At 43.8% G+C, this 18267-nt stretch overlaps 1 protein-coding gene across 1 annotated transcript in view; it reads left to right on the forward strand.

Annotated features, from left to right (window-relative positions):
- The window catches only part of GSG1L (GSG1 like), a 105527-nt gene that overhangs the window by 74397 nt on the left and 12863 nt on the right, over positions 1–18267 (forward strand). The window contains exon 3 of the mRNA XM_075286013.1: positions 4697–4849. Coding sequence (XP_075142114.1) covers positions 4697–4849 — 153 coding nt within the window. The remainder of the gene's footprint in view (positions 1–4696; positions 4850–18267) is intronic.

Raw genomic sequence — 18267 nt, forward strand, 5'->3', positions numbered from 1 at the left:
ATATCAATCTACTCAGCTTATCTTTCTCTAGAACATAATGCTTGTAGAGTAAATAGCATTTTATTCAACATGTTCCCTTTAATATAAAAAAAATCCCTATACCTATGACTGTATCTTATCTATACATTCTATCTAAATGTGTCTTGGGGACTTTAACATGACTTACTGTATATTGCTATTTCATTGCTTTTTCAGTGCTCAGTTAGATCAGTCATGTGTGCCAAAGTAAGCAATCCCTTTAATTGGCTTCGGGCTTTAGCTTTCTGAAGGCAGGAGCAGAAACTATAAATGACTAACAGTAAATATGGAACATCTTTTCATGTAAGTTTTCCAAAGTTGATCCTCGAGTTCGCCAGATAAGACGTTAATGTCTCCGACATCTCACATTAGTTCACATTTTAATGTTCGTAATTTTCTGTTAATCTGCCAAATTGGTGCAAAATATAGAAATGGAAGTGTTGTTGCTCAGTGAATCCTTCCTCAGTTTGTGTATTTCCTTTTTCAGTATTTCTTCTCAAGCAATTAAACTATCTTTCTGGTTGTGTGCACCAAGCCTTCTCTTTTATATTCAGCAGCATTGGAATTCCACAAGCAGCATTGCATTCTGTGACAGGAAGCATTCTATCTTCAGGAATTCTTTGATATGGTAAAAAGCAGAAAATGAAGGTCTTGGAGTAGAACGCCAATTTAAGATGATAAAAACCATATACGCATAAATTACAGGTGGTTTGGCTGCCATAGATAACATAAGTTCAGCATTTGCTTCTTATCATTAGGGCTTCAAAATTATTGTTAAACCAAATTACTGAAACAAACAAGACCAGGACAATTGAACCAATTTTAGAGGATTATCTACTGCTCGTGCATTAGTCAAAACAAGTTCCTCTTGGAGCCAAGTCTCTATATGCAACGAAGACTGTGTCAATAAATATCCTTATTTTTTCCCATGACTAATTTATGTGTGTTAGTCATTTATTCATTTTTCTGGCTCATTATCATATAGGATAATCCGTCAACTTTTATAAATTGGATATGTACTGACTATTGACAGTGCCAACTATGTGGCTGAGTGCTCAAGAATACTGGATATTTCTAACCTATCCTTCAAGTGTTAGAAATCAGTACTGAGTGTCCATGCAAAAAAAAAAAAACGTTTTCCAAGTGGTGAGGTCGCATACGGACACCGGCAATTACCTTTAAAAACCCATTCAAATGGATGGGTTTTAAAGCTGACTGCTGGCATGCCGTCCCCTGTCCAGGTTCCCCGGGGTTTAGGATGGAAACCCCGGGGTGGTCAGAGGCGGAAGTGTAAACGCCCCCAAATAAAACCGATTACAAAAATGTTCCAAACTCCTTTTACTACACATACAAAAATGAAGTAACACTCTGTTCACACCAGCATCACCTCTCCATTGTTCTAGCCTGTTGGAGGATCAGAACAACAGATAGGCGGACTGCTAAAATGGACCCCATTGACTATAGGACTTTTTCCTCCACCGATTTTAAGGTGGACATTGCGCCAGTAACCTGGCATTTTCAATTGAAAGCAGAAACTAGGAATGATACTTGATAGTAATAACTATTTTCTAGTGGCAAATGTGTAACTGTACTCTGCAAGAATAGAAGGAATGAGGTTTTTTTCAACTATTTATTGATTTGAATAATTGTATGTGATTTTATTATTCTGCTCTTTTACAATAAGCTATTGAAGAGATTATATAAATAAGACACATGGTCTGATTGAAGTCAAGTCAATGGACTCTGCAGCCATAGCAAGCATGGCCAGCTTTTCTGTACTGAGGAGGCCGCAGCACTCACCTAAATGATGTAGCCTCTTCAAACAGCTGATCAGCCAGGGACCCAATTGTTGGACCCTTAGTTATTTTAGTTGATGATGTATCCTACGGATAGGTCATCAGCAGTGGCGTAACTAGGAATGGCGGGGCCCCGTGGTGAACTTTTGACATGGCCCCCCCCCCCTGACCGACACAGACGCCGAAGACCTTGACCGATCCCCTCTTACGCATTCCTGCGCGCTCTATTATGCCCCATAGTGGCCCCTGCACATAGTATTATGCCCCAATTGCGGCCCCTGCACATAGTATTATGCCCCAATAGTAGCCCCTGCACACAGTATTTTACCCCAATAGTAGCCCCTGCACACAGTATTTCAGACCCCAGAGTATAATAATCGGAGACCCGGGGGAATAAAAACATAAAAAAGCACTGTTACTTACCTGCCCCCACCCCCCGGCTCCTATGCTGTCTTCTCTGCTGCCATCCTTCTGCTATGACGTCGGATGTCACATGACCCGGGACACAGGCCAGGTTCATGTGACGTCAGAGACGTCAGAAAGGAGGCCTGGCAGGATCGTGGAGAGGTAAGTAACATGTTTTTTATGTTTCTTACCTCTCCCAGTCTGCCAATCATTATACTTGGGGGTCCGAAAAGATCCCCGAGTATAATGATAGCAGCGGTAGCAGCTGTCACCGGGCCCCTAATGTCCCGGGCCCTGTGGCAGCTGCCTCTGCTGCTATGGCAGTAGTTACGCCACTGGTCATCAGTTATATAGCCTAGTAACCCTTTAGATACTACATCTATGGAAGTGATTTAGAGGTCTTTAGCAGACAGACTTCGCTATAAAGAAATAAATCAGCTCAGAATACTCGACCTGTTCATACTAAAATAATGTGTTGAAGGCGAAGACCCCACGATATACAAACATCAACTTTTCTTGTTGCTTTTTTTGAGCCAAAGCCAAGAGGGGATTGAGTAGAAGGTAGAAGTATAAGAACTTCCTATAGATTTCCCATTACTTTTGTATCTATTCTTGGCTTTGGCTCAAAAAAACACAACAAAATCGCCATAAAAAAACCTGCATTTCCACAGCATGGGGCCTCAGACGATAGGCGGATTACCATCACTTTAATGTACAGTCCTATGAAAAAGTTTGGGCACCCCTATTAATCTTAATCATTTTTAGTTCTAAATATTTTGGTGTTTGCAACAGCCATTTCAGTTTGATATATCTAATAACTGATGGACACAGTAATATTTCAGGATTGAAATGAGGTTTATTGTACTAACAGAAAATGCGCAATATGCATTAAACCAAAATTTGACCGGTGCAAAAATATGGGCACCTCAACAGAAAAGTGACATTAATATTTAGTACATCCTCCTTTTGCAAAGATAACAGCCTCTAGTCGCTTCCTGCAGCTTTTAATCAGTTCCTGGATCCTGGATGAAGGGATTTTGGACCATTTCTTTCTACAAAACAATTCAAGTTCAGTTAAGTTAGATGGTCGCCGAACATGGACAGCCCGCTCTCAAATGATCTGAAAACAAAGATTGTTCAACATAGTTGTTCAGGGGAAGGATACAAAACGTTGTCTCAGAGATTTAACCTGTCAGTTTCCACTGTGAGGAACATAGTAAGGAAATGGAAGACCACAGGGACAGTTCTTGTTAAGCCCAGAAGTGGCAGGCCAAGAAAAATATCAGAAAGGCAGAGAAGAATGGTGAGAACAGTCAAGGACAATCCACAGACCACCTCCAAAGAGCTGCAGCATCATCTTGCTGCAGATGGTGTCACTGTGCATCGGTAACAATACAGCACACTTTGCACAAATAGAAGCTGTATGGGAGAGTGATGAGAAAGAAGCCGTTTCTGCACGTACGCCACAAATAGAGTTGCCTGAGGTATGCAAAAGCACATTTGGAGAAGCCAACTTCATTTTGGAAACAAAGATTGAGTTGTTTGGTTATAAAAAAAGGCGTTATGCATGGCGTCCAAAAAGAAACAGCATTCCAAGAAAAACACTTGCTACCCACTGCAAAATTTGGTGGAGGTTCCATCATGCTTTGGGGCTGTGTGGCCAATGCCGGCACCGGGAATCTTGTTAAAGTTGAGGGTCGCATGGATTCCACTCAGTATCAACAGATTCTTGAGAATAATGTTCAAGAATCAGTGACGAAGTTGAAGTTACGCCGGGGATGGATATTTCAGCAAGACAATGATCCAAAACACTGCTCCAAATCAACTCAGGCATTCATGCAGAGGAACAATTATAATGTTCTGGAATGGCCATCCCAGTCCCCAGACCTGAATATCATTGAACATCTGTGGGATGATTTGAAGCGGGCTGTCCATGCTCGGCCACCATCTAACTTAACTGAACTTGAATTTTTGTCCAAAATACCTTTATCCAGGATCCAGGAACTGATTAAAAGCTACAGGAAGCGACTAGAGGCTGTTATCTTTGCAAAAGGAGGATCTACTAAATATTAATGTCACTTTTCTGTTGAGGTGCCCATACTTTTGCACCGGTCAAATTTTGGTTTAATGCATATTGCACATTTTCTGTTAGTACAATAAACCTCATTTCAATCCTGAAATATTACTGTGTCCATCAGTTATTAGATATATCAAACTGAAATGGCTGTTGCAAATACCAAAATATTTAGAACTAAAAATGATTAAGATTAATAGGGGTGCCCAAACTTTTTCATAGGACTGTATCACTTAAAGGGTTGTCTATTCTTCTCTATAAAACATATTATGAGCTTACGCAGTTTACCAATACAACAGTAATACAATGAAGACTGTATGTTAAGATTCTATTTTACCTACTTTCTTAAGTTTGTGCATAAAATTCAAATTTTTTGATTTTCTTGTCGCTGTTTGTGTTGCAGGCGTGCTCTGGCTTTCCGTGGTGTCTGAAGTGCTGTTCATTTTACTGTTAGTTGTTGGATTCAGCCTTATGTGCCTAGAATTCTTTCAGTCAAATAACGTTGTGGATGGTCTGAAGTTAAACGCGTTTTCTGCTGTCTTCACTGTGTTGTCAGGTAACATGAAAAGCTTTTTTAAAATGGGTAAAAAAAATTGTAATGTATGTAAAATAACTCATAGAGTCTTGTTACCTATACTGACATGTCTAGATTATGAAATACTAAGGAAGGACTCAAAAAGACAACCAAATTGTAATATATATTGTGTTTTTGCACAATAATCATTACAAAATCCCTCCAATTTGTTAAGCTGTAATTCACACACAAACTCTCCGGTGTATTTGTTAGATAGTAGACAGTATAACACACAATAGTTTGTCTGCAGCCTCAACCTCGATCCATGTGTCCAGACCACCCACACCCTTGACGTTTCTCTGGATCCTGCCATTTCAATAATACAATGGTCCACTATACAATTGAGAACTTTAGATGCTTTCCGCCATTCTATGTAGATGACCCTGCAGAGTTTACAATGTTTATTCACTTAGTACATTTTGTACTGGTTCAACTCCTGAAAGCATTAAAAAAAAAAAAATTAATAAATGCTTGTATTCAGCATGATTTTTTTCTTTAAAATTCTATGATGTGCAAGTACCTTCTATAAATCCACTACTAATAACTAGAGATGAGCGAACAGTGTTCTATCGAACACATGTTCGATCGGATATCAGGGTGTTCGCCATGTTCGAATCGAATCGAACACCACGTGGTAAAGTGCGCCAAAATTCGATTCCCCTCCCACCTTCCCTGGCGCCTTTTTTGCACCAATAACAGCGCAGGGGAGGTGGGACAGGAACTACGACACCGGGGGCATTGAAAAAAATTGGAAAAAGTCATTGGCTGCCGAAATCAGGTGACCTCCTTTTTAGACGAATAGTGGATTTCAAATCCGGGTCATATGAGAATGTGAACTTTGTGACTATGAGACAGGGATAGCTGTACAGGCAGGGATAGCTAGGGATAACCTTTATTTAGGGGGGAATGTTATTAAAAATAACTTTTTGGGGCTCTATCGGGTGTGTAATTGTGATTTTTGTGAGATAAACTTTTTCCCATAGGGATGCATTGGCCAGCGCTGATTGGCCGAATTCCGTACTCTGGCCAATCAGTGCTGGCCAATGCATTCTATTAGCTTGATGAAGCAGAGTGTGCACAAGGGTTCAAGCGCACCCTCGGCTCTGATGTAGCAGAGCCGAGGCTGCACAAGGGTTCAAGCGCACCCTCGGCTCTGATGTAGGAGAGCCGAGGGTGCACTTGAACCCTTGTGCACCCTCAGCTCTGCTACATCAGAGCCAAGGGTGCGCTTGAACCCTTGTGCACAATCTGCTTCATCAAGCTAATAGAATGCATTGGCCAGCGCTGATTGGCCAATGTATTCTATTAGCCTGATGAAGTAGAGCTGAATGTGTGTGCTAAGCACACACATTCAGCTCTACTTCATCGGGCTAATAGAATGCATTGGCCAGCGCTGATTGGCCAGAGTACGGAACTCGACCAATCAGCGCTGGCTCTGCTGGAGGAGGCGGAGTCTAAGATCGCTCCACACCAGTCTCCATTCAGGTCCGACCTTAGACTCCGCCTCCTCCGGCAGAGCCAGCGCTGATTGGCCGAAGGCTGGCCAATGCATTCCTATGCGAATGCAGACTTAGCAGTGCTGAGTCAGTTTTGCTCAACTACACATCTGATGCACACTCGGCACTGCTACATCAGATGTAGCAATCTGATGTAGCAGAGCCGAGGGTGCACTAGAACCCCTGTGCAAACTCAGTTCACGCTAATAGAATGCATTGGCCAGCGCTGATTGGCCAATGCATTCTATTAGCCCGATGAAGTAGAGCTGAATGTGTGTGCTAAGCACACACATTCAGCACTGCTTCATCACGCCAATACAATGCATTAGCCAGTGCTGATTGGCCAGAGTACGGAATTCGGCCAATCAGCGCTGGCTCTGCTGGAGGAGGCGGAGTCTAAGGTCGGACCTGAATGGAGACTGGTGTGGAGCGATCTTAGACTCCGCCTCCTCCAGCAGAGCCAGCGCTGATTGGTCGAGTTCCGTACTCTGGCCAATCAGCGCTGGCCAATGCATTCTATTAGCCCGATGAAGTAGAGCTGAATGTGTGTGCTTAGCACACACATTCAGCTCTACTTCATCAGGCTAATAGAATACATTGGCCAATCAGCGCTGGCCAATGCATTCTATTAGCTTGATGAAGCAGAGTGTGCACAAGGGTTCAAGCGCACCCTCGGCTCTGATGTAGCAGAGCTGAGGGTGCACAAGGGTTCAAGTGCACCCTCGGCTCTCCTACATCAGAGCCGAGGGTGCGCTTGAACCCTTGTGCAGCCTCAGCTCTGCTACATCAGAGCCGAGGGTGCGCTTGAACCCTTGTGCACACTCTGCTTCATCAAGCTAATAGAATGCATTGGCCAGCGCTGATTGGCCAGAGTACGGAATTCGGCCAATCAGCGCTGGCTCTGCTGGAGGAGGCGGAGTCTAAGATCGCTCCACACCAGTCTCCATTCAGGTCCGACCTTAGACTCCGCCTCCTCCAGCAGAGCCAGCGCTGATTGGCCGAATTCCGTACTCTGGCCAATCAGCACTGGCTAATGCATTGTATTGGCGTGATGAAGCAGTGCTGAATGTGTGTGCTTAGCACACACATTCAGCTCTACTTCATCGGGCTAATAGAATGCATTGGCCAATCAGCGCTGGCCAATGCATTCTATTAGCGTGAACTGAGTTTGCACAGGGGTTCTAGTGCACCCTCGGCTCTGCTACATCAGATTGCTACATCTGATGTAGCAGTGCCGAGTGTGCATCAGATGTGTAGTTGAGCAAAACTGACTCAGCACTGCTAAGTCTGCATTCGCATAGGAATGCATTGGCCAGCCTTCGGCCAATCAGCGCTGGCTCTGCCGGAGGAGGCGGAGTCTAAGGTCGGACCTGAATGGAGACTGGTGTGGAGCGATCTTAGACTCCGCCTCCTCCAGCAGAGCCAGCGCTGATTGGCCGAATTCCGTACTCTGGCCAATCAGCACTGGCTAATGCATTGTATTGGCGTGATGAAGCAGTGCTGAATGTGTGTGCTTAGCACACACATTCAGCTCTACTTCATCGGGCTAATAGAATGCATTGGCCAATCAGCGCTGGCCAATGCATTCTATTAGCGTGAACTGAGTTTGCACAGGGGTTCTAGTGCACCCTCGGCTCTGCTACATCAGATTGCTACATCTGATGTAGCAGTGCCGAGTGTGCATCAGATGTGTAGTTGAGCAAAACTGACTCAGCACTGCTAAGTCTGCATTCGCATAGGAATGCATTGGCCAGCCTTCGGCCAATCAGCGCTGGCTCTGCCGGAGGAGGCGGAGTCTAAGGTCGGACCTGAATGGAGACTGGTGTGGAGCGATCTTAGACTCCGCCTCCTCCAGCAGAGCCAGCGCTGATTGGCCGAATTCCGTACTCTGGCCAATCAGCACTGGCTAATGCATTGTATTGGCGTGATGAAGCAGTGCTGAATGTGTGTGCTTAGCACACACATTCAGCTCTACTTCATCGGGCTAATAGAATGCATTGGCCAATCAGCGCTGGCCAATGCATTCTATTAGCGTGAACTGAGTTTGCACAGGGGTTCTAGTGCACCCTCGGCTCTGCTACATCAGATTGCTACATCTGATGTAGCAGTGCCGAGTGTGCATCAGATGTGTAGTTGAGCAAAACTGACTCAGCACTGCTAAGTCTCTGCATTCGCATAGGAATGCATTGGCCAGCCTTCGGCCAATCAGCGCTGGCTCTGCCGGAGGAGGCGGAGTCTAAGGTCGGACCTGAATGGAGACTGGTGTGGAGCTATCTTAGACTCCGCCTCCTCCAGCAGAGCCAGCGCTGATTGGTCGAGTTCCGTACTCTGGCCAATCAGCACTGGCCAATGCATTTCTATGGGGAAAAGTTAGCTTGCGAAAATCGCAAACTGACAGGGATTTCCATGAAATAAAGTGACTTTTATGCCCCCAGACATGCTTCCCCTGCTGTCCCAGTGTCATTCCAGGGTGTTGGTATCATTTCCTGGGGTGTCATAGTGGACTTGGTGACCCTCCAGACACGAATTTGGGTTTCCCCCTTAACGAGTTTATGTTCCCCATAGACTATAATGGGGTTCGAAACCCATTCGAACACTCGAACAGTGAGCGGCTGTTCGAATCGAATTTCGAACCTCGAACATTTTAGTGTTCGCTCATCTCTACTAATAACTAGGGCCCAACACCATCTGACACTGCTTAATCTATGCCGTGTAGGGACGCAACTCTTTGACAAGAACAGTAACGCCCAGTTGTCAATCTATTCATAACTATATAGAGATTGTAAGGGCTAAGAGGGGGCGGATTATGGCGCTGAATCCACGTCATAATCCGCGCCCTCACGATGGAGGTCTATGTAGAACACCAGGCTACTTTTTTCCGTGAGCGGCAAGAAAAGAATCAACATGCCCTTTCTTCAGGCGGACTCCGCGGCTGATTCAGCCGCGGCGTCCGCCTCTCGACACCTCCCTCAGGAGTAGGCCCATTCATTCCTGCACACATAGAAGGCCTACAAACCTCATCAATATTTACCGTGTTCCTTCCCCTCATCTCTCCCCTGTCTCCTTTAACTGCTCTCTCTGGAACGCCCGCTCAGTGTGTAACAAACTAGAATATATTAATGACTTATTCCTTAGTAAATCCCTCGGCCTGCTCGCCTTTACTGAAACTTGGATCCAGCAGGCAGACACTGCCTCCCCTGCTGCTCTGTGTCATGGTGGCCTACAATTCTCACATACCTCTAGGCCTGACAACAGGCAGGGTGGTGGGGTAGGATTACTGCTGTCACCGCAGTGCATTTTTCAGTCCATTCCCCCGGTCCCCTCACTCACATTCTCCTCATTTGAAGTCCATGCTATCAGACTTTTCCGGCCACTCTCCTTACGTGTAGCTGTGATCTACCGCCCACCTGGCTCACCCTACCAATTTTTGGACCACTTTGCTTCTTGGCTTCCCCACTTTTTATCCAGTGACATTCCTACCCTCATCATGGGTGACTTTAACATCCCTATTGCCCCCCCTCACTCCCCGGCTGCCTCACAGTTTCTCTCATTAACCACTTCTCTTGGTCTCTCACAATGTTCTTCTTCCGCCACACATATAGACGGTAACACGATTGATCTAGTCTTCCATCGACTCCTCACAGTCTCTAAATTTTCTAACTCTTCTCTGCCGCTTTCTGACCACAATCTTCTATCTCTCACCATCAGTGCTCTCTCCCCTTCACAAGACGCCCCTACCCATCACACATATAGGAACTTGCGTGCTATTGACACCCAGCACCTCTCAGATACTCTACAGTCCTCCCTGTCCCCCATCTCTTCAATCTCCTGTCCCAATCTGGCCACCAGTCACTATAATGATACCCTCAAAAATGCATTGGATGAGGTTGCTCCCCCCTCCACTCGTAAAGTCCCACATAGGAGGCATCAGCCCTGGCACACGCCACAGACACGATTTCTTCAGCGCTGCTCTAGGTGTGCCGAACGTCTATGGAGAAAATCACGCTCACCTGCAGATTTCCTCCACTTCAAGTTTATGCTTAAAACATATAGCTCTGCCCTTTACCTTGCCAAACAAGACTATTTCACCGCCCTCATCTCTTCTCTCTCCAGCAACCCTAAAAGGCTTTTTGAAACCTTTCACTCCTTACTCACACCCAAGGTGCAGACGCCATTCACAGACCTTAGTGCTGATGACCTGGCCATGTATTTCCATGATAAAATTGATAAGATCCGTCAGGAAATTACTGCCCAAGCCCCAGGTGGCATTGACTCCCACACCTACGATAGTACTGATCCCCTCACCAGCCGCACTTTAGACTGTCCATTCTCATCTTTTGAACCTGTCACAGAAGAGGAAGTTTCCCAGCTACTTTCTTCATCTCGCCCCACAACCTGCAGTAGTGACCCCTTCCCCTCACACCTTCTCCAATCTCTGTCCCCTGCTGTCACTACTTACCTTACTAAAATATTTAACCTCTCTCTCTCTTCTGGAATCTTCCCATCCTCCTTCAAGCATGCTGTTATAATCCCGCTACTGAAAAAACCCTCCCTGGACCCATCCTGTGCTGCTAACTATCGACCCGTCTCTAACCTCCCCTTCATCTCTAAACTTTTGGAACGCCTGGTTTATTCTCGGTTAATCCGTTATCTCTCTGCTAACTCTCTGCTTGACCCCTTACAATCTGGTTTCCGCGCTCTGCACTCTACTGAAACAGCTCTCACAAAAGTCTCTAATGATCTACTAAAGGCTAAATCCAATGGTGACTTCTCTCTTCTTATTCTTCTGGACCTCTCTGCAGCTTTTGACACTGTTGACCATCAACTTCTCCTCACTATGCTCCGCTCAGTTGGCCTCAATGACACTGCGCTCTCCTGGTTCTCCTCTTATCTCTCAGGCTGCACTTTCAGTGTATCATTTGCGGGCTCTGTTTCCTCTCCTCTTTCCCTTGCTGTTGGGGTTCCTCAGGGCTCGGTCCTCGGCCCCCTGCTCTTTTCTCTCTACACAGCCCCCATTGGACAAACCATCACCAGATTTGGCTTCAGGTACCATCTTTATGCTGATGACACCCAATTATACACATCTTCCCGTGACATCACCCCTGCACTCATTCAGAACACCAGTGACTGTCTCTCTGCTGTCTCTAATATCATGTCCTCGCTCTATCTGAAACTAAATCTCTCTAAGACTGAACTACTACTGTTTCCACCATCTAACAGATCTGTCCCTGATATATCCATTGCAGTCTCAGGCCTTACTATAACTCCTAGGCAGCATGCCCGCTGCCTTGGGGTCATATTTGACGCAGACCTTTCCTTCACCCCTCATATTGAATCACTCGCACGTTCATGTCACCTCCACCTCAAAAACATCTCCAGAATACGCCCTTTCCTTACCAGAGATACACTAAAGACACTTATTGTCTCTCTGATTCATTCTCGCCTTGACTACTGTAATTCCTTACTAATCGGTCTTCCCCTCACTAAACTCTCTCCTCTACAATCTATTCTGAATGCAGCGGCCAGGCTCATCTATCAGGCTAGACGCTACAGCGATGCCTCCGGTCTGTGCCAGTCGCTACATTGGCTGCCTATTCATTATAGAATAAAATATAAAGTTATTACTCTCATCCACAAGGCTCTCCATAATGCCGCACCTCTCTACATTTCTTCCCTCATCTCTGTCTACCGCCCAACCCGTGCTCTCCGCTCACTCAATGACCTAACACTTACATCCTCTATTATCAGAACCTCCCATGCTCGTATACAAGACTTCTCCCGAGCTGCACCACTTCTCTGGAATGCTCTACCCCGGACAATCAGATTAACTCCCAACTTCTACAGTTTCAAACGCAAACTAAAGACGCATCTTTTCAGACAAGCCTATCACAATTCCTAATGCACAAAATTGTCTGAACACTGTATAAGCAATGCCGCCCCTGCTACCTCTTGTGTCACCCCCTCTACCTCATAGATTGTAAGCTCTTTTGAGCAGGGCCCTCAGTCCCATTGTGTGAAATGACGTTCTTTGTTATGTATGTCTGTATCTAAACCCTATAAATTGTACAGCACTGCGGAATATGTTGGCGCTATATAAATAAAATGTATTATTATTATTATTATTACTCTGGAGCGGAGAGCCGTGACGGGATGCCGCACACTGCACCGAGCCACCCCGGAACATGCACACGCGTGATTGCGTGTGAACTTAGCTTAGCGAAGGAACAGTAATCTGTAGCATTCCTAATATCCTCGTATACGGTTTCCAGATATGCCTCTGTTATTCAACTTTGGCCCCCCCAATTTCATATATATCACCATGTTACACTTATGTAAGTGCTATGCCAGGGAACCTACATCTGAGATTGAAGACTGTCTGTCACGCCCGGATTCTAAAAAAAAAACAGTCAATGTTTTGTAAGGGACATTATGTGAACACTGCCATTTCCTTGAAAAAGCCTTGAAACTTGATAAGAGACTCCTAAGAAACCATAAAGCTGAGCCTCTATAATGCAATGAGCTGTATTCCAGGACAGTCACATTAGGATTTCTTATCACATTACTGTACAATGACTGGTGTAAAAATTACCATTTTCAGAATGTAAATCACTAGATCACACTCTATATAGCATGTTAAGAGCTATGAGCTTTGAGCCTGAAAGAATCCAGCAGAATTATGAATGCAGCTGTGAATAAGAATGGACTGTAAAGGGCTTTTCATTTTGTGGTACTATGGTAATATATATTCATGCAAATCATGTTATGCATCAGTCTGTCACAGATCACTAGCAATAGGCATAATAGGTAGATGACACTTTGATGCCCAGAATGATGTGGCTAAGCCATGAGAACAAAAACGATAGCCCCCCCCCATTCCATAATACCATGTTATCCAAGACATCACATATGAATCAAGGCATCAGCCGTGCTGTATTATACACTGCTGAGCAAAATTGTAGCCTTGGCAATACTTGTCAGTGGATTCTATGACTTGCCTTTTGGATGATTTGCCTCTATTACCCATAGTAAAATAAAGCTGTCTTATAATTCTTCATACTTAGGTTAGCTTGTGTCAGTGGCGTGACTATGAATGGCGGGGCCTTGTGGCGAACTTTTGAGATCAGCAGGTAACAGCCTATTAAAAGAAAAAAATCGGCAATGGCAGCGGCTGCCGCCAGGCCCCCTATCGCTAGCATCCAAGCACTTGAGAAAGGGCTTTTGATTGCCCGAAATGTGTTCTGCTGTTTTCAATAAAAAGTTGCGGTCAATATATCCAACTTTCCTTCATCCTTTGACCAGTGAGCGTGGTCCACCCTTCTTCTGTGTTTGAGTTTAAGGGTAAGTTCACACAGAGTTTTTTGGAGGCCGCCTCAGATTCCGATCTAAAAGCCGGGTAGCCGCGACTGAAAGCCGGTGCACTGCATCAGCATCTAGCCTGCACTCCACTCCGGATTCGGACCAATGAATGGGCCTAGTCTAGAGGAGGGAGTGTCTTCAGACCGAATCGCGAGGCGAACAGCCCGAAGAAAAGAATTTTTTTTAATGTAGATTGTGAGCCCCACATAGAGCTCACAATCTACATTTCTTCCCTATCAGTATGTCTTTGGAATATGGGATGGAAATCCATGCAAACACGGGGAGAACATACAAACTCCTTGCAGATGGTTTTATGCCCTTGGCAGGATTTGAATACCAGGACTCCAGCGCTGCAAGGCTGCAGTGCTAACCACTGAGCCACTGTGTGGCCCCCAACCTCGCTTTTTTGTGACAGCTCCCAGAAAAAGCTCCTGAGCAGCTCCCATTGATTTCAATGGGAGCTGTCTTTTTGGTCAGGATTTTGAGGCGAATACGGCCTCAAAATCCTAACCAAAAAACTCTATGTGAACTTACCCTAACACTCTCACCTCCTCCATACTACATGGCCGGGCAGACTTGAGGATGTATTCCATCTTAAATCTGTGGGTGAATTTATTTAAGTAAATTCATCCACATGCATCGGAAATTTCTATAGCAAAATTTTGGTGCTGTCATCAAATCCATATAAGAACTCTTCAAATGACCCTCCGAGTTCCGCCATGGAAAATACAACCTGGTTTTAAATCTGTCATGTAAACATAGCCTTACAGTGTTTGCCATTGAAACATTGGGAAGGGCTGGATGACTTTTATGGGCATGGCAATGACTGCCATTGGTAGTTGTGACCCAACATCTGTCAAAGTGTGCAGCAAGCCAAGTTAGCGAACAAATTTATTACTAGAATATTAAAGGCTTCACAAGTCAATTCAGGGATTTGTATGGTCAGGAAATAATTTGATTTTAGTAGGAGATACTCTTTATGTTTTAGTATTCTGTCTGTATTAAATGTGACAGTAATAAGCATAGCACACAAATATACTAAGCACTAAAGAAAACTATCCTAGAAGGATTACATATTTGCATAAAATTCCATCTTTATTAAATTATAAGCTTTGTGAGATTCATAAAGCATGAAAATACATTAACTTCATTATGAGCAGTCAAATATGATGGAAGGAACACAGCGTAAATCACATAGAATATTCACAACACTGATGAAATAAATGTTGCATTGTGAAAGTAAAGTCTACATTTTGGTTTATTTGAAAACACTGATATCATGTAAATTGCAAATCTGATAATAACCATAACACTATGGAGATATTCAAGGCCTTCCGCAGCTAAGTTTGGTAGTCTTCTGTTTTTTTTGGAGTTTTATGGGTGTCTGAAACCTTTTCAATTTTAAGCATCATTAGGCAACGCTTGGTAATTACTATGTACTTTAGAACAATAAACAAATGCGAATGTTATTTTGTCATTGTCGTTGCTTTTTCTATCAGATCTTCACTAAATAACAAACACAGAAATTGTATCATTAAGAGTAATTTAGCCGTGAGCCAATAAATCGTGTCTACTAAAGGAAGACTATAGACTTTCCCGGGTATAAATGTCATTCCCTACCTTTTCTTCTTAGCTGTACATGGCTATATATTTGTGGAAAGAGATAACCAGCTTTTCAAAACATGATTTTGCACTATATTACAAGATGTCTACCATCAATTTTTCTATACGTGGCTACCCAGTGGATGTGTTTTGAGTTTTCAGCTTTCCTGTTCTTTGGGGGTAGATGTAAGACTATTATATAAGAGGTCATATTATTGTCCTTTGGACTCAGTTGTAGTAGCAGTGACAGTTAAATGTGATCTTACTAGTCTAGTGTGGGAAGTGTCTATTATTTACATATACTTGTACAGATGTGTACACCCTTACTTTAGCTAGAATATCATTAAAGGGGTGGTTTGGGCAACTGAGTCCAAAGGGCAACAATATGACCTCTTATATAGAAGACTTGCATCTACCCCCACAGAACAGTATAAATATATATATCCAATATATACTGTATAAACTACACAGGAACGACTACAAGAAAATAAACGTTAATTTAAAAAAGAAAACCCTGTATTGGCCTTTGCACAAAGCTGTATACAATGAGTGGTAGAGACAGTACATTTAAAAATGTATACTTTTTTATTTTTATAAAATGTTTCTAAAATGTATCTATTCCTCAAATGGTGGGAAATACAATGCCGTTTCTTTGAAGAGTATCAGTCACCAAAATGCTGTTTTTCTAAGTTTCAGCATAAGTCATGTTAGAATGATACAATAAATCTCTCCTGCACAATGTGGTTTTGTGTCATGTAATAAAACTGATTTCCTGAATATTCATTCATTACTACTCTCTTCTAAACATGATTTTGCAGCCTCCTCTACAAGCTGTCAGCGAATCGGCTTTGTCATGTGATTCAGCGTTTACTTTTGTCCTTATATAAGAGCGTTACTGAAGCTCCAGCCTTTAGGTTACATGTACATGGCTGTATTGCTTTACTATCTGATATGACTTTTCAGGTTAAAGGGATCCAATCATTGAAATCCCATTTTTTTCTCCCTTAGGAATAGCCTTAAGAAAGGCTATTCTTCTCCTACCTTTAGATGTCTTCTCCACGCCGCCGTTTGGTAGAAATCCCGGTTTTCGTCTTTATGCAAATGAGTTCTCTCCCAGAACTGGGAGCGGGCCCCAGTGCTCAAACACCACAGGGGGTGTCACCAATGCTGTGAGAGAACTCTCCAGAGATGCCTCTATCTTCGTCTGGAACGCCTCTCTCTGCGTCTTCCTCCGTCCTGGGTTTCAAACTTCTAGGGATGCGCAGTCGGCTCTTCCATCAGGCCTCAGGTAGAGCTGACTGCGCATGCCCAGGGCCATTTTCTTGTGGCCGCTTACACCAGCTTACTGTGTTAGCGGCCACAGGAAAATGGCCGCCGGCATGTGCAGTTGGCTCTGCCCAAGGCCCGACAGCAGAGCCGATTGCACATGCCTAGAAGTTTGAAGCCAGCGCCAGAAGAAGACGCAGAGAGAGGCGTTCCAGACGAAGATAGAGGCATCGCTGGAGAGTTCTCTCACACCATTGGCGATACCCCCAATGGAATTTTCCCTTTTGCAGGCTTTATCTCTAATTCCCAGTTTTCCCTGAGGCAGTGGGTAGAGAGTAGCTGCTATGATGTCTTCCATAGAATCTGCTGCCTCAATCAGAAGTGTCATGTAGGTCATTACAGAAAAGTACTGAACAGTATTGATGTGAATTAAAGGGGTTGCCCATGCAAAAATGGGCAAAGAAATTACATAGCAATCGCTCAGCCTCTAGTGAACTCCGGCTGGTTTCACAGTTAGTTTGTAGTTCTCTGCATTTTTGGTTGAATATTTCGCTTAGTTAGTGATAGCTAAGCCACAATAGGCAGAACCTTTCCATCTGACTCCATAGCCTGTAGAAAAAGCTTTTGCAACCCAACATTTTAGGCCTTGTATGGCAATAGGGGCATAGCTTCACTAGAAAGGCTAGTCTTGCAGTCACGGCTTCGCTAGTCTAAGTTTGCATGGTCTAACTTTTAGGGTACGTTCACGTGTAGGAATGTGCCGTGGATTTAGGTGTGGATTCTGCCCCCAAATCCGTGGCAGATTTCACCCCAAATGAAAACAATGGGATGCACTGATCATATTAAGACGCGGAAAAAAATCAGCACCCTGCTCAATGCTGCCACAGATAGCAATTTTTCTGATATTTTATAAGATTTCTGATATTAACTCATACTAAAGATTTAAGAAAAGTTTATTGAACAGTGTGTAACAGCAAAACATAACCCCCTACCTATAATAACTAACCTTAGACCACTTTTCCACTTTTTTGACCCATTAGTTTGTACACCTCTAAGGGTCGGATCTTCTTTCCAGTGGTGTTATACCGTCAGGAGTCAGCGCTCTTGAATATCGCACAGCCATATTGTGTTCCCTGTATAAGAAGCAGTTACCTCCTCAAAGCAGCTTGTGTTTTATCCCAAGGAAATAAACAATTGTGTCTGGTCATATAAAGACAAGGCTCATAAAGTTAGAAAGGAAAAGCAACATATTTAGTAAAATCGCTGCAGGGTATCAACAAGACTGTAAATCTGAAGGTTGAAAATTGCCTTCAACTCTTGCTTTATTGATTATTAGATAGCAGGTTCTGAAACTTATTTATGACATACAAAAGGCTAAGGCACAATGAAAAACATTTATTGAAGCTGCCATTGTCATAAGTGTGCTTAAAGTTAGAAGAAAAGGTGAAAAAAACAAAGATTTACAGTGCGGCATGCTTGTGTTCTGGAGGCATTTAGACTGCAAAGATTGGGGAGGAATCATTCAAACTCACGGAATAATTTGCAGGACATTAAACTGCAGAGTTCTCTGCTTCTTCTATCAACCATAAAAAGAACAGATGTATCAGGGCTGAAGACGCTCTTATTCTTAAGATAACTCAGTATGTTTACCTACATTCCTATAGAAAACCCACATACTGT

This window comes from Leptodactylus fuscus, chromosome 8 (assembly GCF_031893055.1).
Source record: "Leptodactylus fuscus isolate aLepFus1 chromosome 8, aLepFus1.hap2, whole genome shotgun sequence".
NCBI lineage: Eukaryota > Metazoa > Chordata > Amphibia > Anura > Leptodactylidae > Leptodactylus > Leptodactylus fuscus.